General features: G+C 39.6%; 2 protein-coding genes across 3 annotated transcripts; both read left to right on the forward strand.

Annotated features, from left to right (window-relative positions):
- The first annotated feature begins 1234 nt into the window (after positions 1–1234).
- LOC135741701 (putative inactive carboxylesterase 4) lies at positions 1235–4786 on the forward strand. Its single transcript, XM_073815665.1, is given in 5 exon segments — positions 1235–1642; positions 1644–1936; positions 2169–2276; positions 2780–2886; positions 3993–4786. Coding segments are annotated over 5 exon segments (1071 nt in total). The 5' UTR covers positions 1235–1256; the 3' UTR covers positions 4170–4786.
- A 10843-nt stretch (positions 4787–15629) lies between these two features.
- Positions 15630–25226, forward strand: LOC135773317 (para-nitrobenzyl esterase-like). Of its 2 annotated transcripts, none has more exons than XM_065282805.1 (9): positions 15630–15754; positions 17352–18072; positions 18305–18412; positions 19155–19351; positions 20869–21071; positions 21221–21279; positions 21554–21721; positions 21835–22056; positions 23143–25226. In XM_065282805.1, the coding sequence occupies exons 2-9, from the start codon at positions 17379–17381 to the stop codon at positions 23283–23285; spliced, it is 1794 nt and encodes a 597-aa protein (XP_065138877.1). In that variant the 5' UTR covers positions 15630–15754; positions 17352–17378; the 3' UTR covers positions 23286–25226. The 2 variants fall into 2 exon arrangements, with proteins under 2 accessions (XP_065138877.1, XP_065138879.1); XM_065282807.2 differs by having other exon boundaries at positions 15699–15840.
- The last annotated feature ends 758 nt before the right edge of the window (positions 25227–25984 follow it).

Below are 25984 nucleotides of genomic sequence, written 5' to 3' on the forward strand. Positions count from 1 at the left end.
AGCATGTAAATGCCGCAACATACACAAATTTGTTCTCGGGTACTGCGCGTGCATGTTGTTGACATGGTAAATATATTACAAACACATCTCATTTGATCAGTCTTTAACAGTAATCTCTGGTTTACAAAGTAGGGATAAATGGTTGAGTAAGTTTTACTAAAATGTTACTTCGTCACATGTGATGTTTGTTGTTTAGCTCTTGCAGCTAGCAGTTATAATAAATAATGAGAGAAATAACTATTAAATAATGTCGTCGATCCAGAGTTATTAGATTCATAAACTGTAGCACTTTAGATTTTTATTCGCTTTTATATTCAGTACAGTAAAATTCACTTATACTGTGGTAAAACGAGTTCCTCAGGTCTGAAGTATGACGGTTAACGTTCACTAAAATCTGTTTTAAAAGTTTCTGCTTTCCCAGTGTTTCTCTTTTTGCTTTAATTGTTTAAATGTGTTTATTTCTGTAGTAATCGCATAACTTTCAGCTCATGTAGAGTTATTAAACGAAAGCGTGAAATGTAAAAGTTTTACTTTGTGGCGTCATGGTGGGTTATTTCCACCGATTATTCTCTACCTGTATTTACAACACAAAGACTGTTTACTGTTCTTGCTGTTGTATTCAACAAGTCAAATTGTTTTTAAGCTTTTTTATTGCATTAACACGGTTTACATCAAATTAATATAAATATTCAAATGCCATAATTACATATTTAATATAGAACACTTTGGAGCGGCATTTATTACACAGACCCTTAGTTCACTGAGAAGCTAGGCAAAATCGAGTTCAAAATCGAGGAAAATCGACTCCGATCATTTATGCGATTTTGTCTAGCTTCTTGGTGAACTAAGGGTCTGTGTAATAAATGCCGCTCCATCTGAAAGCAGCTGATGGCGATTTACTTCTAATCACGGAACCGGCTTTACTGATGAAACAAGCATTGCACAGCCCTATGTGGAGCACCATTGACATTCACAGTAGGAGAAAAATACTTCAATGGTGCCCCAAAACTGTTTGGTTACAAACATTGCTCAAAATTCAGCAGAACATACATTTATACAGGTATGCAAAAATTTCAAGGTAAGTAAATGAAAACAAAATTTTCATTGTTGAGTGAACTATCCTTTTAACGGTCGCTATTACCCACAATGCGGTATATGTGACGGTTGTGATGCAATCACAAAAATTCAATTTGATTACACAACCAGCCATTGTTTTTCTGAATCAACAGGGATGATTTACACCAAGAAGCAAAAAGATGAGTGATGACATATATGAGGTCCCTGAGGGGACAGAATATCGTTCCTTGGTCCAAGAAAGAGAGCAGGAAGAGATCCAGTACGTCCGCCGCCACTACGTCAGTCCATTCCTGGTGGTGTCACGCAGGTGTATGTTCCTCATTGGCTACGGCATCCTGTCCCTCCTCGCTCTCACCGAATACCTGGCCGAGACCCCTCGTCTGGGATGTACAGAGTTGGAGACAGAGTGTGGTTGGCTGCGTGGTCGCTGGAAAGATGGGGCATATTCTTTTAAGGGCATCCCGTATGCCGTACCACCTGTGGGTGAACGACGCTGGCGTCTCCCGGAGGACCTGTTGAAGGCGGGAAAGTGTTGGGATGCCGTCTACGATGCCACCCGTTTCCGCGTATGCGCAAGTACAGCCCCTGCGTAAGAATGGAAAAGTTTTGGGGCAGGAAGACTGCCTGCACCTCAGCGTGTTTACGCCGAGCCTTCGGCCCACCAAACCCTTGCCGGTCATGGTATGGATCCACGGAGGGTACCTCCACATGCTGAGCGGCCAGGAAAGAGGTTACTCACCCACCGAAGAGCTGGCGGCACGGACGCAGATGGTGTACGTCAGTATGAATTACAGGCTCAATGCGTTCGGCTTCATGGCACTGGAGGTGCTCAGGAAGGGGTCTGCCACCAACTCTTCAGGTTAGTTCATCGAGTGCTGTCTGCATGTTATGTCTGTATCTGTCCAGGTTATTCAGAGCTACCGTCTATCTCAGAGCCCAGCACTTTACTCCATTAACTTTGTGCTTGTCACGTTTTACGCTGTGGCATATTGAAATTCAACGAGTTGCTCCGTCTAAGATGCTGTTATTTAGAGACATTGAGCTACAGAACAGCAGTTCATTTACTGATATGTTTCTGTTTGCCTTTATAGGAAATTATGGCTTCATGGATCAGATCCAAGCACTTCAGTGGGTCCAGAAGAATATCCATAAATTTGGTGGGGATAAAGAAAGGGTTACCATATTTGGACAAAGCTCAGGTAAAGAAAAATGCTGTGGGCCATGCAAACTATTTGGAAAGTGGGATGACATGATAATGAATAGGTCTTTAAAAAGCAGTGATTATCTCACAAATGTTAAGGGGAAAAATGTAGAAATGTCTAAAAGTGTGAAATACATGCAAATTATATGTATTTGTTTCCTATGCCTTTGAATAAGCATACACAAAGTGCAATTTGCAATATCATTATAAGCATCTCTGTGCAGCCTTTGTGTTATGATGTCTGTAATTATACAAAATTTATGAAAACCTGAATGTCCTGTCATTTAAAAAATGTCTTGCATAACAAAAAATGGCATCTACAAACAAATAATGAATGGCTTAGAAATACAGAGATATGATTTCACTTTTATATAATATAATTTTATTTTTTATTTCATGCCATGGCTCCTTTAAAACATAATATTAAAGGGAAAAAGAGATATAAAGTTGTACTATTTTGTCAATCACTGTGTTAATAATCTCACTCCTTGTGGTCATAAGGTGGGACATCAGTTTGGACCTTGATGATGTCACCGCTAGCCAAAGGTCTCTTCCATCGTGCGATCGACATGAGCGGCTCGTACGTTTATAACGCCTCCCTGGAGACGGCAACTTAGAATTCCTGAAGAGCACCGGCTGCAAAGATGCCGTCTGCCTGCGAGGCTTGAACATCACTCAAGTCCTTCAGGTCAGGTGAGAAATGTTTGTCCCTTCAGAGCAGGCAGAGGTGGTAAGTAATGCGGTACATTTACTTGGTTACGTGTACTTGAGTAAGATTTTGGAAAATATGTACTCTTAAATTTGTACTTCGTTACACTGTGCGGCGTTTCTTTGTTACTGTATTTTAATTAATTACGCAATGTGCATTTGATTTTAAAATTGTATTCGCAAATTAATGACTCATTTGAGTCGATTCTTTACTAAGCAAACGGGCCAAACATTTTGAATTGGTTCAGGAATCAGTTTGAACGAATTGTTCAGATCGCTCGCTGCTAAACAACTGAATCGTCTGATGCTGTTTTGCCCGTAAACATAAACAGTGTTAGATGCCGTTAATATGAATTTACTAATCTTTTAACTAAAAGCAAAACTTCACACGCATACCTGCCATTATATACACGTGACGAGATCAAGCCTCAGCTAAAATAAAAGGTAACGTAAGCATTACTTTCCATGAAAAGTAACTAAGTAATGCAATTAGTTACTTTTACTTAATATTGTAATGCATTACTTTTAAAAGTAGCTTTCCCCAACACTGCTCACACCTACAAAGTGGCAATTTTAACATGCTATAAAATTATCTATATGATATTTTGAGCTAGAACTTCACAGACATTCTCTGAAGACATAAAAAATGTATTTGACATCTTAAAAAAAGTCTTGTGAAATGTCCCCTTTGATATTTATATATATTCATAAATATTAATCAAAATGTTATACACCGTCAGAAAAAAATGTCTCAAGCAGTCACTGGGATGGTACCCCTTAGAAAGTTCCTAATATGTACTATTTACGACAGATGTGTGTATATTTAAACTAATATGTGTATTGGGTGCAAAGATGTAATTTTTGAAAGCGTGCCATCTCAATGACGGCTAGAGACCATTTTCTGACCATTTATTCTGACAGCGTGTATAATAAATTACATTGGTGGATGTTTTATACTTGTGCCATGTTTCTCTCTACAAAGACAAAATTGAAAGTAGTTTTTTGAGTTCATAATATTTCCAAAACCATTATCTTTGCAGGTAAGATGCCAGAGGAGTGGTCGGAGTTTCCGTCACACACTGCATTGCTGAATGTAACCTTTTCATTCGTAAGCAGCTACTCGGCCCAGCGGTGTGACCTGTGGGAGAAGAACGGCTTCTACTCATACGCCTGGATGAACTGAGCCACATAATCATGGGATTTATCGACCCGTCCACCACATTTTCTCCGACCTGTGTGACATGAACGAAGCTTTACCGGGTGATTATGTAGCAGTATCGATACATTGTGTAAGACTTTTCTGAGTGGAATGTATAACGCTTGCATATGTAAATATATATGAAATGGTTTCTCCTAGACAGCAATGAGATGAAATGTATCTTTCTAATGTGACATAAAGACCCCACTAATGTCATGTGTATCCTCTACAGAGGAGGATTTACTAGGGACGTGCTCAGGTTTGTTACGGTGAGAAAGTCTTCAATCAAATATATGAGAGATTTCAGAAACTTTTTTGAACTTGCTATTCACATTCATTTGATAGCTTAAAGTCTGTAGCACCAAATGTGAATTTTTATTTTAAAAGCAAATGCTTAAGTGAAACATAAATGAGATTTCCATTAACATGCAAGTTTAATTTCGCTACACACACCGAGATGGCAATTGAATCAGAAATCTTCATTATTTAGGTTATTCATTGCTTTTTTAACACTAACTTGATTTTAAACTAATAATAACTTTCTGAGTGTTAACAAAATAGGTGCTATGCTTTAAATAAATCCAAAGCTTTGATGATATGAATAGCCATGTTTCCATCCACATGTTTTTATCCGAATTAAGTGATATCGAATGAAAAATGCCTTATGGAAACAGTAAAATTCGATTGAATTTCATGAATATCGACTCAAAAGAAATACGTTCGATCTCATCGGATTTTATCTTGATCGATATATGGCTTATGCGATAAACGCTGATGGAAACGTTATTTGCCGAATAAATAATGATTTGCGATTAAGGTTTAGGTCATTTTATGGTTGTAACCCACACACAAAACAAAGAAGAAAAAGCTTTAGGTCCGCTCTGGTGGCACACATGGCGTGTGTCAACAAAGTCAGATGTAAGTGGACACACGATCGAGACGAGATTCATTTAAAATTTAATTTACCAGAGAAAATAACGGCTATTTTAGAGCTGAAGATCTCAGATGGGGTAAAATCTTTGCCCGAACCCGACGGGTTCGGTCGGATTCGGGCTTCATTTCTAACATTTTCAACGGGCTCGTGCTCCGCCTTTGCACGGTAAATGAGCGGTCAAGTTCAATGCCGCTGGATGCCCTATCAGTAAGCGCAGGACCACGCTGAAGCCATTTACAGTGGATTTAATAATTTCCTCAACAAAAATGTAGCCTAATCTTGGTGAGTAAAGGTTTTTTAATGTTTAACTACATACATAATTTAGACAGAGGATATAGACTAATGTTGGCATGCCGAAGCAAATCCCAACCTTTATCTTAATTTCGTTATTCTCAAATAACCATCTTATTCAGAATTATCTTAATTTAATTCGTTAAGAAATTATTGTTTTTATTGGCATGTTGGCCTATTTATAATTTATTGCATATGCCTATTTAGAACGAGATGTTACGATGTTACAGAATACAGATGACTTATTTTTTTTCTTTGTTTCAACTTCCAAGTGACGTGTAGCCCAGTTAGTCATTAATATATAATGTTAAAACATGTGTAAATTACTCATTCTTGATAAAAGCTGTTTGCGTGCGCACATTGAAATAATATCTGGCTGTAAACGGGTTCGGGCTTTTAAAAAGCTGTCAATCTAAATGTGCTTTCGGGTTCGGGCTGCATTCTGTCGGGCTCCGGTTATTTCAGGCCTAACTTTTAAGGCACGATTACAGCTCTATTTTAGATAGCAAAAATCTAAGAAATGCCATAATTTATTAGGAACTCGCAAAGGAAATGTCCAACAATGGTTATGACAAGACGTGGAACGTCCTCAGGAGTAAATGTAAGGTGCTCAAACAGCGCTATGTGTTTCAAAAAAAGAGAGTTATCTCGCAACGGTGCCGGAGGGAAAATAAAAGCAAATTCGACCTTGATGAGATGGATCCTCGGCCAAAGAACCCTCGTAGTTTCATTGGCTTCCAATATTAACAGCTCAGGAAAGATATTTGTCGTTCTCATTTACGTTAAGCATTGATCCGGACTATCATTTCACGTTAATGCCTCCGTTGTCGTCGGGCATTTACATGCATCTGCATCATCATAGCAATTTGATGTTAACGTCATTTTCTTATTATTATAGCTTGATATGTTGCTATCAGCTCAGCTGGCACATAAGCACTTATAACTTGTATGGCGCAATCCATTTTGTCTAGCAAAACTTTGTTCGCAAATGTTTGCTTGAATATTGTGCGATTCAGTGTGAAAATGAATGGAAACACCTTCAAATGTCTCAAATCAATTCGATATACCAATTTGATCGCAAAACAGCATGTGACGTCATTACGTACAGGTTTTTATTCGCTTTAAAGCCGTTGGATGGAAACACACTTTCACCCGCTTTATTCGCATAAGTTTTTTTACCGAACTTCAGATAATTCGATTGACAAGTGGATGGAAACTTAGCTATTGAAAACCAAAGAATGTGGTCATCATCCACACTAACATAATTCATCTCTCTGATCACTCTCTGAGACCCTCACTCTGTCTCAAGTGCCGTCAAGCTATATTTGATCCAGGATCAGTGGATTCTGCTTTAGCATCATCTGAATGGAGAGACTGTCTTGTACAACAGGATTAAAGATATCTGTTAAATAAGGAGGCACATTAAATCACTGACCCGTACACGGACACTTCCTAAGTTTTCCAGGGTCAAACCTCTGCTCATTTTATTTAAAAGGGTTAAAGGGATGGATTTACACCACTTGTTTGGTCTGTACTACATAACCTATAAGTCATGACATGATTATGTGAGTCTTTGTGTTTATTGAATCAAAGTCTTAAACTGGTTTCGTATGGGGATTTCAATTTTTATTCACACAGCTCTCAATAGATTCTTCTCAACAGGCTACAATAAATAGCTTTTTGTTCCAGGCATTTGTCAGATTTTTTTGTCTTTATTGTCAAATTTAGCATTGGGATACAAATGGACAGGCAGACAGTCTATGAAGAGTTCGAAAAAATCCTATACCCAGATGCCCCATGTGGTATAAACCCCAAAGAAAACAAAAAGTACAAAATGCATGTACTAGGAAACAGTATTGCACATGCACGTTGCCAGAGAACAAACTACTACACTGAAACTGGTACAATTTTAAATGCACTAGTCAACATTTGGAGTGGATCAAAACCTTTCCTAAAAGTTGTCTTAAAACCAATACCCATTCTTGTCTTAGGACAACTTTAAAGACTATTTTTGATCCACTTCAAATGTTGACTAGTATAAAAATTGCCGTTGGCTGTCATCGTATTAAATTAATTGAGTGACTTGTGTAATGCCAGCACTAGTATTAACTTTCCATTCATTAATAAAGCAGGTACCAAGAAAGCAGAAGATTCGGCCCGGGGTCGTCTGCTGTCTGGGTACCCCCGCCCCAAAAACACATATTGGTTGAACCAATAACCCATTTAGCGCCACAAAAATTACACAATAACCTTTTAATTTTATGTAATAACCTAAAGTCGGTTTGGTTTCTTCTTCTTAAAGATTTTATAAACTTATCTGTAAATACGAAAGTGAGTGAATACTGGGAATAACCCGAAATACCATACAGTGTCTTCTCTTACTAGACAGTAGTCATGTCAAAGATTGATTTTTATTTTACTTTTTACAAGTATGAGGCAAAGACTCGTCTGGAGGGAATGTCTGGAAGCACCTCCATCAGCTCTGCTGATCTGTTTGGTGAAGGCGGTGTTCGTTCCCATGGTAAATACATCTATTGAGATATTCATTTTAATGATCGTAAATGCATAGCCTTTAATAGTGTATCATTTTGCGCTGATGATTTTTTGGTTGCTACTTGATGTCCAGTCAGTGTATAATCACAGTCCTTTAACCGGTCACGATGACTTTTTTTTATTTAATAATTTCATGCCAAAACCATGACAAATGCTATATTATAACTGCTATTCAGACACGTTTTAAAAATTCATAAAAACCTAAAATCACTGTTTTTTGCTAACTCCACCACATTCTTGTTTATCACTTCCTAGAGCACCATTGTGGTGATTTTGAGGTTGTGTAACTTTTTTTATTTTTTATAATTTAATAGATGGATGCCAAAACCAATGCTATGTAAACTCTGCTATTCAGACAAGTTTTAAAAATTAATTAAAACCTAAAATCAAACTGTTTTCTGCAAACTCCACCAGATTATTATTCTACATCACCCACAGTACCAGTATGGTGATTTTTAGGTTCTTTAACTATTTTATTATTTAATAATTGCATTCCAAAACCATGGCCAATGCTATGTAAACTCTGCTATTATTCAGACAAGCTTAATAATTCATAAAAATGTCTCGGTTATGTACGTAATCCATCCTTCAGGGAACGGAGACGTCACGTCGTGACCGACAAATTGGGAAACAGTTCGAGAAACTATTAAAAAGGGCCAATGAAGTTGGCATGCAGATATTTGCATCTGCTGCGCCGCCCAGCCGTGCGGGTATTTTATTAGAGGCAGGTGCAATAATCAAATCAGCTCTTTTTGCTCAAAAAGCTGAGCAACTAGTGCCCGGCCGTACTCAGCAATGGAACAGCAACTGTGGTGACGGGGCGTAACATCTCCGTTCCCTTCCTTCAGGGAACGAGGGTTACATACATAACCGAGATGTTCCCTTTCAGTCTGTCACTATGACGTCACGTCGTGACCGATGAAGTGGGAATCCCTACCAAAGCACAACTGAAGCTGACCCTTCCAGTGTCTGCGTAGAATCTTCTGTCTATGAGAGACAGAACCTGGGCTTACAGCAGAAGGCCAGTCACTACCTGTTCCTAAAACCCACGGCAGTGAACTAGGCAAACTGGGAAGCGAATCCTGCCTGACAGCTGATGCTCCGCAACATCGACTGCCAAGGCGTAGTAAAGTGGAGTAAAGTCAAAACCTTATTTTGTGCCGTTTTGACCCTATGGCCTTCCATAGGGGTGCAGTGGCGCAGCACCAAAACGGAGGCTGCAAGCCGACACATGAGCGACTCTGAGTGTCTCTACCGGTTTGAGGAGAGACGCGAGATGATACTGGTTCAATACGAACACTATAAAATCTGGTGAACGTGTTAGGTGTCGCCCAGCCAGCCGCTCTACAAATGTCTTTTAGCGAGGAACCACAAGCCAATGCCCAAGATGATGCCACACTTCTAGTAGAATGTGCTCTCAAATCAAAGGGGCATGGGATGCCCTGCTTTTCGTAAGCAAGGGTTATTGTGTCTACAACCCAGTGAGACATCCTCTGCTTGGTGACAGCTTTCCCTTTCTGCTGACCACAGTAACAGACAAAGCGCTGCTCTGAGGCATCTGTGCACACAGTGGCATGCCTGGAGACCTGTCTTAGTGATACCCCTACTCTGAGGAATGATGGGTCTGACCACGGAAATGGAGATAGCACATTGGTGTGTTCGTTACGCGATGCACGCCGGTCAGCCACACTCTCCTTGGGACTCTGTCGTGAAGCCACCGCTGAAACGCTCTCATATGGAGCAGCCCGAGCGGTGTCACAGGCGCTGCTGCTGCCATATGACCCAGGAGCTTCTGAAATTGTTTCAGCGGGCCTGCACTTTTGTCTCTGAATGTATTGAGACAAGTCAGGATGGATTGTACACGTGTTTCTGTTAGAAGTGTGGTTAAATCGACTGAATCCAGTTCCATACAGAGAAAAGAGATCCTCTGCATGGGGCAAAGTCAGAACTGTAAGACTTTGTACTGATATGCCCGCCCCTCGAACGCAAAGCGGAGAAACGGCCTGTGTCGGGGGAGTATCGAGACATGAAAGATATAAGATCATTACCTCATCACACTGTGCGACATGGATCGTTTAAACTTGGGTACAACAAGCATTTAGACTATCTGATGATGACACGGAGGCTACGACGGCTGCGTCACACGTTAGCGCAACGTCACCACCAGAATGCGCTAGTTGTAAACAAATACAGGGAACGCAGGTCGTAGCAGCAAACACACTGTGCGTTGATCATGCTGAATCTCTGACACTGTCAGAAAACTATCGTAGGCTATCTTTTGTCTGGGACAGCCAAACATTTTACAGTCTAACCCGGGCTTAAGGGTGATTGCGTTATTAATTAGCTGATAATGTCATGCTCGACTTGAGTTATGTAATTAAGGTGACGTTGTGTCTTTACCTCCTGTTACCGAATCCCATGCCCAGCCTCTCCGCCTGCTCTTTCTTCTTCCCCTCCAGGCATCCCCTCTGCAAGTAACAAGGGAACATGATCAGAATAAGCATGCAGAGCTACAACCGTGATTGCAGTGTAACGACTGACCGGTCGTCTCCAATAGTCTGGATCGTTAACTTACTTCACGCTGTAAAATTAGTTTGAGTTTAGCACCTGGCCCCAACATAATGCTTTGATCAGAAGATCTGCTCTTCTTCTGAGTCCTCTCTGGGCGCACTCACATTATCCAAACCAAACCAAACCATGCCCCAGCGCGATTGTCACCCCTCCCTACTCCCCCAGGTGCACGCACTCACACTTTACTTCTTATCGATCCGAGTCCAGGCGCGCTTTCATCATTGAGATGCGATTGTTTTGAAAAAGCAGGAAGTAAAGCTCTCTCTTAACACTGGAACCCACCGTAATGTTAAGTCTGTGTTTTTTATTCGGAGTCGTTTGGTGCGCGATTACAGACAGCCCTCTCACATGTCATCATATAGCTTAGTTGATGTGTCACGTGTGCAGCTCGGACATTCCCGTAACCCCGCTGCGCGCATCAAAAGGTTTTTACGGAGGCAGATGAAGGTGAGTGGGCCTGCATATGACGGCTTCACCTTTTGAATCGCGCTCATGCAGGATTGTGCTCACACCACAGCCTTCCGCGCCTAAGCCCAAGTGAACCGCGCTCCGGCCCACCTCTGCAACCTGGCCGCGGCGCAATTAATCAATCCGCGCCCGGGCACGGATCAGAGCGATCACATTAGTCAATCAAACCAGGCTTTGGGGGTCAAACGCGCCCGAGCGCGGTTTGGTTTGGATAGTGTGAGTGCGCCCTCTGTCTGCCTTTTTGGTGACATTCTAATTAAAATGCAATCTTTACAAATGCAAACTTCAAACAAAAGCCCAGAGAAACGTGAGACCTAAAGACTTTAAGTGACCATTTGTTTGAGACAATCAGCTGGATAAACACAGTGGGGTAGCTCAGACTATGTGCCTACAGCATGACACAGAAATGTGTCTGCGTCTAAAGATCACAGCTAAGACCAAAATAAATTGGTTTAAATTGTATATATTATATATCCTTGTTTTGCATGTTTGGATCTGTAATTAACCACTTTCTTGAAACACTATAGGGGTGCTTTGTTTATCTTAGCATGTCTCATAATTCACATTTATGAGATTACTATTTGATGTGTGTTTCAAACCATACCTTGTTTACACTCTTAATAATCCCCTTTTCCTTTCCTGATCAATGTTGTGCATCATCTTACCATAACTGATATCAAACTTGTTCAATATTAATCCAAATTATTATTGTAACAAAATCTTTAGCATAGTCCATCTATGCAAATGAGTCTGGTGAAACAAAGACAAAGTTTCCCTACTCTATAAACACCCTTTCGTATTGGTCATCTGAACTTCAAGGGGTTGGTCTAAGCTCAGGTTAAGAAGCCTGCACCTCAATTCATCGATGCTCACAGCTCACAGTCGCGCCCAGCACGCCACACGGTTGCTCAACAGATGATTTGTGCAGAAGTTAAGTCTATAGTGATATTGCCCTTCTTTTACTCACTCTCTCTCTGAATCATTGGTCCTCCTCCAGCTGTTCCTTATATGTACATTTAAATTTTCTGGCCTCTTATTGCTACCTGTCCCAACTTTTTTTGGAATGTGTAGCTCTCATAAAATCCAAAATGAGCCAATATTTGGCATGACATATCAAAATGTCTCACTTTCTACTTTGATATGTTATCTATATTCTATTGTGAATAAAATATAAGTTTATGAGATTAGTAAATTATTCCATTCCTTTTTTACTCACAATTTCTACAGTGTCCCAACTTTTTCTGATTTGGGGTTGTACTGTACCATCAGACAGAGTGTGGTTGAGCTGTGCTTAGTATAGAAGACTTACATAGACTCCTCTGCATGTTTCTTAGCTTCGGCAGCCTGTTCCTCTCGCATCTTCTCAGCCACCAGGGCCCGTTTCTCAACATCACTGAAGCTCTTGCTGCTCACTTTCTGGGCACCAAGACCCTTTTTAGCTCCAAGCTGAGTAAAAAAAATCTTAATTGTTAAGCTCTACTGCCATACATTAGCCAGATTAATCTAACTATTATTAAAAGCGCTAATAATGTAGTAACTCAAGATTTTAAATGATTAAATTGGATTTTACTGTGGCTGGAGGCAAAGACAACATCTGATAAATATTCTGTGTTAAACGTCTGACACCTTCTGGTGAAAGCTGAGTACTGCAGGATCAGAAATCAGAATTCACCTATGAGGAAGTAAACTGATTCACTTACCCCTTTCTTTGCTGTGGTTGGCTTTTTCTTTCCAATGATGGAGGGTTTCACTTCTGCAACAAAAACACACAACAGCTAGTAAAAAAGATGACAATAAAGGCTCCTTCTCCAAGCTGTGATTGCACGACAATCTCCAGTTCATTAGTGCAACAGCATTCACTGCTTTAGAAATATCATGCCAGGCCAGCATAGCTCGGAGAAGGGAAGTGATATCACATAAAACACTTGAATAACAGCAAATAGGTGACAATATGCTACTTGCTGGTTTGCTGCAGGTGCTATCGGAAAAGGGAGATCTGATTGGAGACAAGTTTGTGAAGTGCATGACGACTCAACAGTACTTTTTGTTTATTTTGTTTATTGTCTCTCATGGAATAAAAGCAACAAAATTCTAATTTTGATTCCATGTGGGCTTTGACATTTGCACAAACCCTGGGACCAGACCACAATTTAGGGTGACCATACGTGCCATTCTTCCCGGACCCGGACGCATCCCGTCCAGGATTTTGTGGTCGTCTTCCGGAAGTCATATTTGTTGACCGCATACGTCATAGAGGATTATTATTATTGTTACAGAAAAGCGACCGTAACATTTTAAGGTAAGAATGAAACTACGATTGTATATCTTATGTTTTTAACTGAATGGCGTATGTGGTCAACAAATACGACTTCCGGAAGACGCACCAAAATCCTGGACGGGATACGTCCGGGAAGAATGGCACGTATGGTCACCCTACCACAATTGTTCAGCCATATTGAATTAAACCAGAGATCAGACAAGAGTAATTTAAAGCTCTAAGCTGTCCCACTTAGTCTTCAGATTTACGCCTCCTAGTCAACCATGAAAAGCCACCCTGAGCTCATTCCAAGGCACAAGTCAGCCCAGACTGCACACATAGGAAATACAAAAACAATCACCCACAAAGAAGGGGCTAGAGGGCTACGGCGTTCAAAACAGTATCCAAAATGTCAAAAAAGTATATATAAATCGAAGGTGCTCTTTGGCAAATAGGCAAAATATCAGAAATAACAATAGGACACCAAGGCACTCTTCTTAATAATAAAACCGCTTTAATAAAAGTGCTAGTTCATAATGGAACTTAAAAGTACCAACATGTTTCGGCCATCTAGGCCTTCATCAGGGCAAAAGTAACAAGCAGTGCTTCCACTCCAAAGTGGGTGGAGTCAACCCCACTGCCATGTCCCAGCTGTTGACAGACTGCAGAACAGTTTGATTATACACATAAAAATAAAATAATAGCATAGCTGCATACTAAGCCACTTTTTACTCTTCCCGAATCATTATGCAGTCAATTTTTATGTTACTCCAGCTTTATTCATTTAGTTTGACACTTTCTCACAATCTCTTAGACTTTAAAGGTCACCTAATATGAGATATTCACTTTTATATGTTGTTTGAACATAACTGTGTATCGCCTGTAAGATTAAAAATCTCATTTTTATTAAATCCCAATAAAACCTCAACAGTCTCATGGAACAAGCTGTTGGGTGTTTGAGCAAACGGACATCAATCTGCACCCACAACCAAGCAAAGACCACAGAAAGGTCATGATTTCTATTTTAAAGGTGCAATGTGGGACATTTGGTGATGAGATTGTGAATTGCAACCAAATGCACAGCTCACACCTCACTTTCGAAACGTGCAGAGAAGCTCCGGTAGTTGATGTTTCTTGTAGCTAGTTGGAGCGAGCGTTGCAGGAGTTGCAAGTTTTGCCGTTGATAGCCGGAATCTGGGAATGTCTTATCTTAGAAAGCATTTTAAGACGAGACCTAGAAGCACAGCAGGGGTTGTGTAGGTAGGTTGTATTTTTTCTTGTTCTTTTTTCATTAATAGGTCTATTTGTGTATAGTTATCAGGTTTCATTAGCTCATTCGTGATGCTGGTGTGATGTTGAGAGAGGTATGAGATAAAACATAAAGCACTTTAACTGGAGTGATTTTAGCATGTGTGATTTATTCGTGTGTGGGTACGGGTTGGGTAACGGGCCAAATATTAATAGGTCTGGGCGGGTGCGGATTTAATTTTGATCACAGGTGACGGGTCGGTGCTAACCATGGTTTTACTACAGTTAAAACCAAAAAAACATGGTTACTGTAGTAAAACCATGGTAACACAAAATAACACCTAAAAACTATAGTTAAACCATGTGTAGTAAAAACATAGTTTTGCTGATAGTAATCAATACTCCAAAAAACCATGGTTACTACACTTTTACCACAATAAAACCATGGTTAATAACCATATAATAACCACTCACTTTGTGGGTACGGGCGGGAGCGGGTCTCCAAAAATGGACATGTGCAGGACTATGCCACGCGCAAACAACATTAAAATCAGGAATGAAGTTCATGCCTGGATTTTCCAAAATGTCGGCAAGCACCAGGAGTCGCGTTGACTTTAATCATTTCGTGCAAATTGATGAATTCGCGTTTGGTGTGTAAGCCCCATTAGAGGGTCAGATTCTCATGACGAATTTGAGCGGGTGCATGTAGGACTGGTTACATTTCTATACATATTTTACTTCAACTTTGTGTGTGTGTGTGTGTGTGTGTGTGTGTGTGTGTGTGTGTGTGTGTGTGTGTGTGTGTGTGTGTGTGTGTGTGTGTGTGTGTGTGTGTGTGTGTGTGTGTGTGTGTGTGTGTGTGTGTGTGTGTGTGTGTGTGTGTGTGTGTGTGTGTGTGTGTGTGTGTGTGTGTGTGTGTGTGTGTGTGTGTGTGTGTGTGTGTGTGTGTGTGTGTGTGCGTGCGCGTGCGTAAAAAATAAATGCAGATTTTTTGTCAAATCAACATATATTTTTATGTTCACTTAAAGGTATTGAGTTAAATAGCTTCAACTAGTTTTATAGATTTGTTATTATATATGTCTGTCTTTCTGTTTGTGCTGGTTGGAAACAGAAGTTTACTTCACAGAGTTACAGCAGCCATGTTTAACGTTTAAATCAACACATTATGGGCGGGGATTCTCGTCGCGTATACGCACACACATAAACAAATGTGTTCACGGGTACTGCGCGTGGATGCTTGTTGACACGGTAAATATATTACACACACAACTCATTTGATCAGTCTTTAACAGTAATCTCAGGTTTATAAAGCAGGGATAAATGGTTATGATTGAGTAAGTATTACTAAAATGTTACTTCGTCACATGTGATGTTTGTTGCTTAGCTCTTGCAGCTAACAGTATTTAAACAATGTCGTCGATGCAGAGTTAGATAGATTTAAAAACTGTAGCACTTTAGATTTTTCTTCGCTAGCTTTTATATTCATTACAGTAAAATTCACTTATACTGTGGTAAAACGAGTTCCTCAGGTCTGAAGTATGAGGGCTAACGTTCACTAAAATCAGTTTTAAAAGTTTCTGCTATCCCAGTGTTTCTCCTTTTGCTTAATTTGTTTAAATGTGTTTATTTCTGTAGTAATCGCATAACTTTCAGCTCATGTAACGTTAGAGTTATTAAACGAAAGCGTGAAATGTAAAAGTTTTACTTTGTGGCGTCATGGTGGGTTATTTCCGCCGATTATTCTCTTCATCCTGTATTTACAACACAAAGAATGTTTACTGTTCTTGCTGTTATATTCACAAACTGTTTTTTAAGCATTTTAATGGATTAACACTGTTTACATGAAATGTGTATAAATATTTAAATGTTAGAATGACATATATAATGAAACACTCCTGATAAACATTTGTGCCTGTACTTGTAAACACAGTTCTCACATAAAAATACTCTAGTAAACTTTATTATTTACTATAGTAAACTGTAGTTAACTGTAGTATATTATATTATTTTTTATATTTTGTTAAGTTAGTATTATGTAATATTAACTGTATGTAGTTTATTGACAAAATGCAATAAATCCTGTAGTATAGTTTAATATTTACCATAGTAAAGTACCCAGGGATTGTACTATAGTAAATACGAAAGTATACTACAGTATTTATTATGTGAAATAGTATACAGTAAAAATTATAAATGTCATAATGAAATATTCAAAATGAAAGTGCACCTAATCAGTTGTATGCTTCTGAAAGTACAGTTTCTGTATATTGCATTAGAAATACAGGCTTTATAGGGCTGATAGTTGTTATACATTAATAGTTAGCACATGCTTGTGCATACTATCTGTCCTAAATAGTAGTCAGAATTACAGTAAGTATGTCCAAAATTGTATAATGTTAAAATAAGTACACACCTACTATTTCAGGTAGGCTACAGATCCATGCACACCTTAAAGGGATAGTTCACCCAAAAATGAAACTTCTGTCGTCGTCATTTACTCAACCTTAAGTTTTTTCAAACCTGTATTAATTTATGAAGTTCCAGCTTGAAATTTTTTTGTAATCGAGTAGTGTGGAGCACCTTTGACATCCACAGTATGAGAAAAATACTTTTGTAGTCAATGGTGCCACAAAACTTTTTTGCTCAAAATTCAGCAGAACAAATACATTTATACAGGTTTCCAACAACTTAAAGGTGAGTAAATTATAACAATATTTTCATTGTTGAGTGATCTATCCCTTTAATGGTCGATATCACCCACAATGCGGTATATGTGACGGTTGTGATGCAATCACAAAAATTCCATTTGATTACACAACCAGCCAATGTTTTTCTGAATCAACAGGGATGATTTACACCAAGAAGCAAAAAGATGAGTGATGACATATATGAGGTCCCTGAGGGGACAGAATATCGTTACTTGGTCCAAGATGAAGAGCAGGAAGAGATCCAGTACGTCCGCCGCCACTACGTCAGTCCATTCCTGGTGGTGTCACGCAGGTGTATGTTCCTCATTGGCTGCGGTGTCCTGTCCCTCCTCGCTCTCGCCGGATACCTGGCTTACATAGCCGAGACCCCTCGTCTGGGACGTACAGAGGTGGAGACAGAGTGCGGTTGGCTGCGTGGTCGCTGGAAAGATGGGGCATATTCTTTTAAGGGCATCCCGTATGCCGTACCGCCTGTGGGTGAACGCCGTTGGCGCCCCCCGGAGGACCTGCTGAAGGTGGGAAAGTGTTGGGATGGCGTCTACGATGCCACCCGTTTCCGCAACATATGTGCGCAAGTGCAGCCCCTGCGTAAGAATGGAACAGTTTTGGGGCAGGAAGACTGCCTGCACCTCAGCGTGTTTACGCCGAGCCTTCAGCCCACCAAACCCTTGCCGGTCATGGTATGGATCCACGGAGGGTACCTCCACATGCTGAGCGGCCAGGAAAGAGGTTACTCACCCACCGAAGAGCTGGCGGCACGGACGCAGATGGTGTACGTCAGTATGAATTACAGGCTCAATGCGTTCGGCTTCATGGCACTGGAGGTGCTCAGGAAGGGGTCTGCCACCAACTCTTCAGGTTAGTTCATCGAGCGCTTTCCACATGTTACGTCTGTATCTGTGCAGGTTATTCAGTGCTGTCATCTATCTCAGAGCCCAGCACTTTACTCCATTAACTTTGTGCTTGTCACGTTCCACGCTGTGGCATATTGAAATTCAACGAGTTGCTACGTCTAAGATGCTGTTATTTAGAGACATTGAGCTACAGAACAGCAGTTCATTTACTGATATGTTTCTGTTTGCCTTTATAGGAAATTATGGCTTCATGGATCAGATCCAAGCACTTCAGTGGGTCCAGAAGAATATCCATAAATTTGGTGGGGATGCAGAAAAGGTTACCATATTTGGCCAAAGCTCAGGTAAAGAAAAATGCTGTGGGCCATGCAAACTATTTGGAAAGTGGGAGGACATGATAATGAATAGGTCTTTGAAAAGCAGTAATTATCTCACAAATATTATAGGAAAAAATAAATACATGCAAATTATATGTATTTGTTTCCTATGCCTTTGAATAAGCATGCACAGAGTGCAATTTGCAATATCATTATAAGCATCTCTGTGCAGCCTTTGTGTTATGATGTCTGTAATTATAAAAAATTTATGAAAACCTGAATGTCTTGTCATTTAAAAATGTCTTGCATAACAAAAAATGGCATCTACAAACAAATAATGAATGGCACAGAAATGCAGAGATATAATTTCACTTTTTATTGTATGTATAAAATCCCCTTAAAGCACGCAGTATACCAAACGCAAGTGCATGATTAAAACGCAAAATGTATTTGACTCGTAAATGTACGGCAGACGTTCGACGTATGCGCATTGTGACAAAATGCAACGCATCTCTTGGGCTACATACTAAATTCAACTGTTTGCGCGTGTATGACCTACGCATACAATGTATGTGGGTTTTTAAAAATCTGGACCAAAATGGACCATACATCAGCCTTAAGTGTATATAGATGTCCCAAATCCACTGTATTGTAATCGGATCATATGTGCTATCTTATTTAAAACATAATATTAAAGGAAAAAAGAGATATAAAGTTGTACGTTTTTGTCAATCACTATGTTAATGATCTCTCTCCTTGTGGTCATAAGGTGGGACATCAGTTTGGACCTTGATGATGTCACCGCTAGCCAAAGGTCTCTTCCATCGTGCGATCGACATGAGCGGCTCGTACATTTATAACGCCTCCCTGGAGTCGGCCGAAAGAGACAACTTAGAATTCCTGAAGAGCACCGGCTGCAAAGATGCCGTCTGCCTGCGAGGCTTGAACATCACTCAAGTCCTTCAGGTGAGAAATTTATGTCCCTCCACAGCAGGTCATGGCTGACTAACAACAGCCTCAACCTGCTGGCCTTCTCATCTGTGAAGTCTTTTTAATAAATCATCAAACCTCAACCGTCTGCCAGATCTGACCGGACGCTCGATGAATTTACAATGAAAGTCCAGGTTCGGGAGACATCCCGCAGGTTTAAGTGTGGTAAATGGTGGTAATATCTCTGACTTTGCTCAAGTCGGTCAAGTTATTTTTATGTTTAAAGCACATTTAAAAACAACAGTGTTGCACCAAAGTGCTGTACATTTAAAACAAGACAAGCAACATAATTACAACAAGACAACAACTCTTAAGAAAATGCTAAAGAATAAAAATGAAATTTAGGCGAAGGAGCAAGCCTCACATTAATAGGCAGGCTATTCCAAAGTCTGGGAACTATGGCAGAGAAAGCCCGCCCACCTTTTGTTTTATAGCGACAACGAGGGACAGTAAAAAGAGACTGACTACCATTTTGGACTGACCACGTTGCATTTGGTCCTCAGAGCCCTTTGAGGAGAGTAAAGGCCGGGTATACCTTTTTTCCGCGTTCAAATGCGCATTGTGACAAAATGCAACGCATCTCCTGGGCTACATACTAAATTCAACTGTTTGCGCATGTATGATCTACGCATACAATGTAAGTGGGTTTTTAAAAATCTGGACCAAAATGGACCATACTTCGGCCTTAAATGTATATAGATATCCCAAGTCCACGGTTCCATTATTTCAAATCTAAAAGTTGTATTGTAATCGGTTCATATGTGCTATCTTTTTTAAAACATAATATTAAAGGAAAAAAGAGATATAAAGTTGTAAGACGACCGCGGACCTTCCTGATGACTAAAATGACGTCATGCGGACGGCGCGCATACGCAAACGTCCCTAGCATACTTTCGGCTTAAGGAATAAAAAGATCGCAGATGTATTTTGGTGCTTTTCCAGACAAAGCCTTATATACAAGAACAACGATTTTGAAATCGATCCTGAGCTGTACTGGAAGCCAATGAAGGGATGCTAAAATAGGAGTGATATGATCCCTCTTTTTTTAGTACCGGTGAGAAGCCTCACTGCCGCGTTTTGCACAATTGGCTTTAGGCAGGCCGCTATAGAGGGAACTGCAATAGTCCAAGCGCGAAGTTATCAAGGCATGTATTACGGTTTCCAAATCTTTATAAGACAGGAAATTTTTTATTTTTGCAATCTTTTTCAAATGGTAAAAACTTCCCTTCACTATAGTGCTAATTTGTTTCTCAAAGTTAAACGAAGAATCAAATCCCAAAGGGGCAACATATACAGTGAGAATAGTAGAGGGCCTAAAATGGACCCTTGGGGAACACCACAGAACAAAGGAACTGGCCGAGAGGAGAAAGTTCTATCCTTCAAATAGGAGGACAGCCACTGCAACGCAACCCCCTGAAAACCCACCACCTTTTCCAACCTATGTAACAAAATTATATGGTCGCTGTTAAAATAATGTCATTTCTTTGACTCAGGCAATTCCGTGGCAGCATTACCCATCCTGGGCAGCAGATGATCTAGTCGATCTTCCAGTGAAGGGTCAATTTATTGGGCCGGTGTGTGTAGTTGATGGTCATGTTCTCCTCGAGCCTCCATTTATGTCCTGGGAGAAGAAGAGCGGAGCCTACAATGATGTTCCTTTTGTGGTTGGAACAACAGAACAGGAAACTGACTATGGGTACAACTGTTAACTGTGTCCACTTCCAGTTCGGTTCTTAAATATGATTTGCGTTTGAAAGACTGGATTTGTACTAATTTCATTGTTTTTATATGGTGATGAATACATGCATTTAAACTCTTTATGTGATTGTATTTTTTTTACTCTAGTCCTCCATATAAGAACATCTCAACATGGAAGTGGGAGGACTATCGGTGGTTCGTGAGAGGTAAGAACGTCCTAAGGGACATTTAATAGAGTGAACGTTATGGGCAGTTTCCCGGAGAGGGCTAATTATAGTCCCAAACTAAAATACATGCTTCATTTCACATATCTTAACATATATCAGTGCCATGTTTTGTCTCAAGATGCAGACCAGTATTGTTTGTAAGGTTTGTTTGGAAAAACTACTTAAATGTCCTAATATAACTAAGGCCTAGTCCTGGATTAATCTATGAGTTAATGTTTCTTCTTAAACACTTTTCTGTCCATCCATCATTTAGAGAAACTGATGCCTTTTGGAGAGAACGTGACCAATCAGGCCCTCAGTCTGTACAACAGTTCGGCACCATGTTCAACCAAGGATCGATGTCCGGAGAGACTCTACACCACCATGACCTCTGACATGAAGGTCACCTGCCCCAATAATGACCTGGCTAAAAGAGCTGCAGGTGCAAATTAGGGTCTTTTCATCAATTCATAATGAATGAATTTCTTCAACAGCATTATCTCATCATTTTATTATTAATATAAATATTTTTACTGTTGTTAAACTGTATTCCAGGAGCTTTGAAGAGCCCAGTGTACCGTTATGTAGTGACTTACACACCATCGGGACAAGCAAACGTCTCCAGCTTGCTTCCATTTCCCAGTCGCTTTGCATTTCATCTTCTAGACAGCCTGGCCTTCTTTGGTGGTCTTGAAATGGTTTTGGGAACCCTGTCACCTGCTGATATCACCTTTCAGCAAGAGCTCACAAAGTATTTTCTACATTTTGCCAAAGAGGGTAAGCTTTACAGAAGAGTTCCTATTAAGTGTCGATTGGGGAAGTTTTCAAACTGCTAAACAGTGAACTTAAGTTATTTAATCAGTTATTTAATCACACTAGACATAATCCTTAAAGGCAGGGTGTTTGATTTTTGAAAAACACTTTCGCAAAGGGAGTCGGGCTGAGTACCGAAACACACCTGTAGCCAATCAGCAGTAAGGGGTTTTAAGAGAGATTGACCAATCAGAGATGTCGCTGTTATAGAAAGGAGAGCTTAGCAGTGACAGTCCAGTGCCAAAATGCATTTCAAAGGCTCTCTACAGTCAACTATAAATATATAATATTTGTATAGGTAGATATATTAATATTTATGAATATATAAAAATCTATAAAAATAGATTTTTCAAAAAATGTCAGAAAAAATGTCTCAAGCAGTCACTGGGATGGTACCCTTTAGAAAGATATATGTGTATATTCAAAGAGTACCTATTGTCCGATTCACGTTTTTAAATTTTCTTTGATGTGTATAGGGTGTCACAATTTAGATTTAAAATCGAAATCGATCAAAATTAAGCCACAACCTCAAACTTCTAATTAAAAAATGAAATCGTTGATGCTGTCACACCCCCATGTCACGTCCGATCGGTCAACCTCCTCTAACTTCCCTAGCTACAGCCAGTTAAAAGATAGCATGGCAGATGCAGGATACACCACGCGAGCTGCTCTTTACATGAAAAACTAAAAAACTGAACGTGCCTCCGCCTCCATTATCTGAAGCTACAAAAATGTACGGGATATGGAATATAATGTGTTTTTTAACCATAAACCACGCAAACACATTGTATTATACTAAATACACAAAATTACTTTTTTAGCTATGACATAGGTGCTCTTTAAACTAATATGTGTATACTAATATGAACATGTTGGGGTCAAAGATGTATTTTTTAAAAGAGTGACAGCTTTTTGACCATTTATCCTGACAGCGACATTGAGGTTTTATACTGTGACCTGTTTCTCACTCCAATGACAAAATTGAAAGTAATTTTTTTGACTTTTTTTCACTTTCGAGTTCATAATTTTCCAAACGCATTATCTTTGCAGGTAAGATGCCAGAGGAGTGGTCGGAGTTTCCGTCACACACTGCATTGCTGGATGAAAAAGTTTCATTTGTAAGCAGCTACTCGGCCCAGCGGTGTGACCTGTGGGAGAAGAACGGCTTCTACTCGTACGCCTGGATGAACTGAGCCACATAATCATGGGATTTATCGACCCGTCCACCACATTTTCTCCGACCTGTGTGACATGAACGAAGCTTTACCGGGTGATTACATAGCAGTATCGATACATTGTGTAAGACTTTTCTGAGCAGGGAATGTATAACGCTTGCCTTTACATGATCCTAGACTTAAATATGTTGGGGAAATGACCAATGAGATCCCTTTAATATGTAAATATATATGAAATGGTTTCTCCTAGACAGCAATGAGATGAAATGTATCTTTCTAATGTGACATAAGGATCCCACTAATGTCATGTGTATCCTCTACAGAGGAGGATTTACTAGGGACGTGCTCAGGTTTGTTACGGTGAGAAAGTCTTCAATCAAATATATGAGAGATTTCAGAAACTTTTTTGAACTTGCTATTCACATTCATTTGATAGCTTTAAAGTCTGTAGCACCAATTGTGATTTTTTATTTTAAAAGCAAATGCTGCTTAAGTGAAACATAAATGAGATTGCCATTAACATACAAGTTTAATTTAGCTACACACACCGAGATGGCAATCTTCATTATTTATGTTATTCATTGCTTTTTTTAAACACTATTTGATTATAAACTAATAATAACTTTCTGAGTGTTGACAAAAATAGGTGCTATGCTTTAAGTAAACCCAAAGCTTTGATGATATGAATGAAAACCAAAGGATGTGGTCATCATGCACACTAACATAATTCATCTCTCTGATCACTCTCTTTTTATTGAACTGCTATACAAATAACACTGGATGATTGTGTAGAGTTGTTTTGATCTTTTGTTTGTATGTGGTAGATCCTTGCTATTGATGCAATAACTGTAGGTGATTTTTATGTGTGTTTATGTATCTGTGATCAAAAAGGTATTTTAGCAACCTGAACAGAGGCTTTTAAATCTGGACATTTATTTGTCTCAAGTGCCATCAAGCTAAATTTGATCTAGGATCAGTGGATTCTGCTTTAGCATCATCTGAATGGAGAGACTGTCTTAGCCATGTACAACAGGATTAAAGCTATCTGTTAAATAAGGAGGCACATTAAAGCACTGACCCGTACACGGACACTTTACTAAGGTTTCCAAGGTCAAACCTCTGCTCATTTTATTTTAAAGGGTTAAAGGGATGGATTTACACCACTTGTCTATTCTGCACTACATAAGCCTTAAAGGGACACTCCACATTTTTTGAAAATATGCCCATTTTCCAGCTGCTCTAGAGTTAAACATTTGATTTTACGTTTTGGAATCCATTCAGCCGATCTTCGAGTCTGGCGCTACCATTTTTAGCATAGCTTAGCATAATCCATTGAATCTGATTAGACCATTAGCATCACGCTCAAAAAACTTGACTCTTCTGTAGTCACATCGTGTACTACGACTGATGGGAAATTAAAAGTTGTGATTTTCTAGGCTGATATGGCTAAAAACTATACACTCATTCTGGCGTAATAATCAAGGACTTTGCTGCTGTACCATGGCTGCAGCAGGCGGAAAAATTACGCAGTGCCCAAAGATAGTCCCCTTGGTAACTTCCAATAGCTTGGGATTATTTTGTCTTAGTAAACAATGTAGCTACAGAAGAGTCAAGTTTTAAATAGGAAAAATATCTAAACTCTTTGGTTATTTTTTAGCGTGATGCTAATGGTCTAATCAGATTCAATGGATTATGCTAAGCTATGCTAAAAGTGCTAGCGCCAGAACTGGAGATCGGCTGAATTGATTCCAAAACTATAAAAATCAAATGTTTAACTGTAGGGGAGCTGGAAAATTAGCATTTTGAGTTTCCCTTCAAGTCATGACATGATTATGTGAGTCTTTGTGTTTATTGAATCAAAGTCTTAAACTGGTTTCGTATGGGGATTTCAATTTTTATTCACACAGCTCTCAATAGATTCTTCAACAGGCTACAATAAATAGCTTTTTGTTTCAGGCAGTTGTCCGATGTTTTTTGTCTTTATTGTCAAATTTAGCATTGGGATACAAATGGACAGGCAGACAATCTATGAAGAGTTTGAAACAAATCCTATACCCAGATGCCCCATGTGGTATAACCCCCAAGGAAAACAAAAAGTACAAATTGTAATGCATGTACTAGAAAACAGTATTGAACATGCATGTCGCCAGAGAACAAAGTACTTCACTGAAACTGGTGAATTTTAAATAAAAATGGTCATCAGCTGTCATTGTATTAAATTAATCGTACTACCAATTGAGTGACTTGTGTAATGCCAGCACTAGTATTAACTAGTTTCCATTCATTGATAAAGCAGGTACCCAGAAAGCAGACGATTCGGCCCAGGGTCTGCTGTCTGGGTACCCACGCCCCAAAAACACATTATTGTTTGAACCATTTAGCGCCACAGAAATTACACTTTAACCTTAAATAACCTAAAGTTGGTCTTGTTTCTGCTTGAGGATTTTATAAACTTATCTGTAAATACGAAAGTGAGTGAATACTGGGAATAACTCGACATACAGCACACCAGTGTCTTCTCTCTGTGCTGGCATGCAAAAAACACAGTAAACCTGTCACTCCAGAAAACAACGATGAGGAATTTCTGGCTAGCGTTCACACACTGCATCCACAAGAACTCACTTTTATCATGCCAGGACATATTGCACAATATTACGTTTTTTAACATCACTTAACAATTTAAATTTAGGATGTCAAGTCATCTTAGGCAAAGGGGC

This window comes from Paramisgurnus dabryanus, chromosome 9 (assembly GCF_030506205.2).
Source record: "Paramisgurnus dabryanus chromosome 9, PD_genome_1.1, whole genome shotgun sequence".
Taxonomy (NCBI): Eukaryota; Metazoa; Chordata; class Actinopteri; order Cypriniformes; family Cobitidae; genus Paramisgurnus; species Paramisgurnus dabryanus.

Bases quoted from the DNA above. Each gene is read 5' to 3' on its own strand.
- LOC135773317 (XM_065282805.1), top strand. From the start codon at position 17,379: ATGAGTGATGACATATATGAGGTCCCTGAGGGGACAGAATATCGTTAC. The intron at 18,073-18,304 runs GTTAGTTCATCG...TTGCCTTTATAG, and splicing joins GTCTGCCACCAACTCTTCAG to GAAATTATGGCTTCATGGAT. The intron at 19,352-20,868 runs GTGAGAAATTTA...TCTTTGACTCAG, and splicing joins ACATCACTCAAGTCCTTCAG to GCAATTCCGTGGCAGCATTA.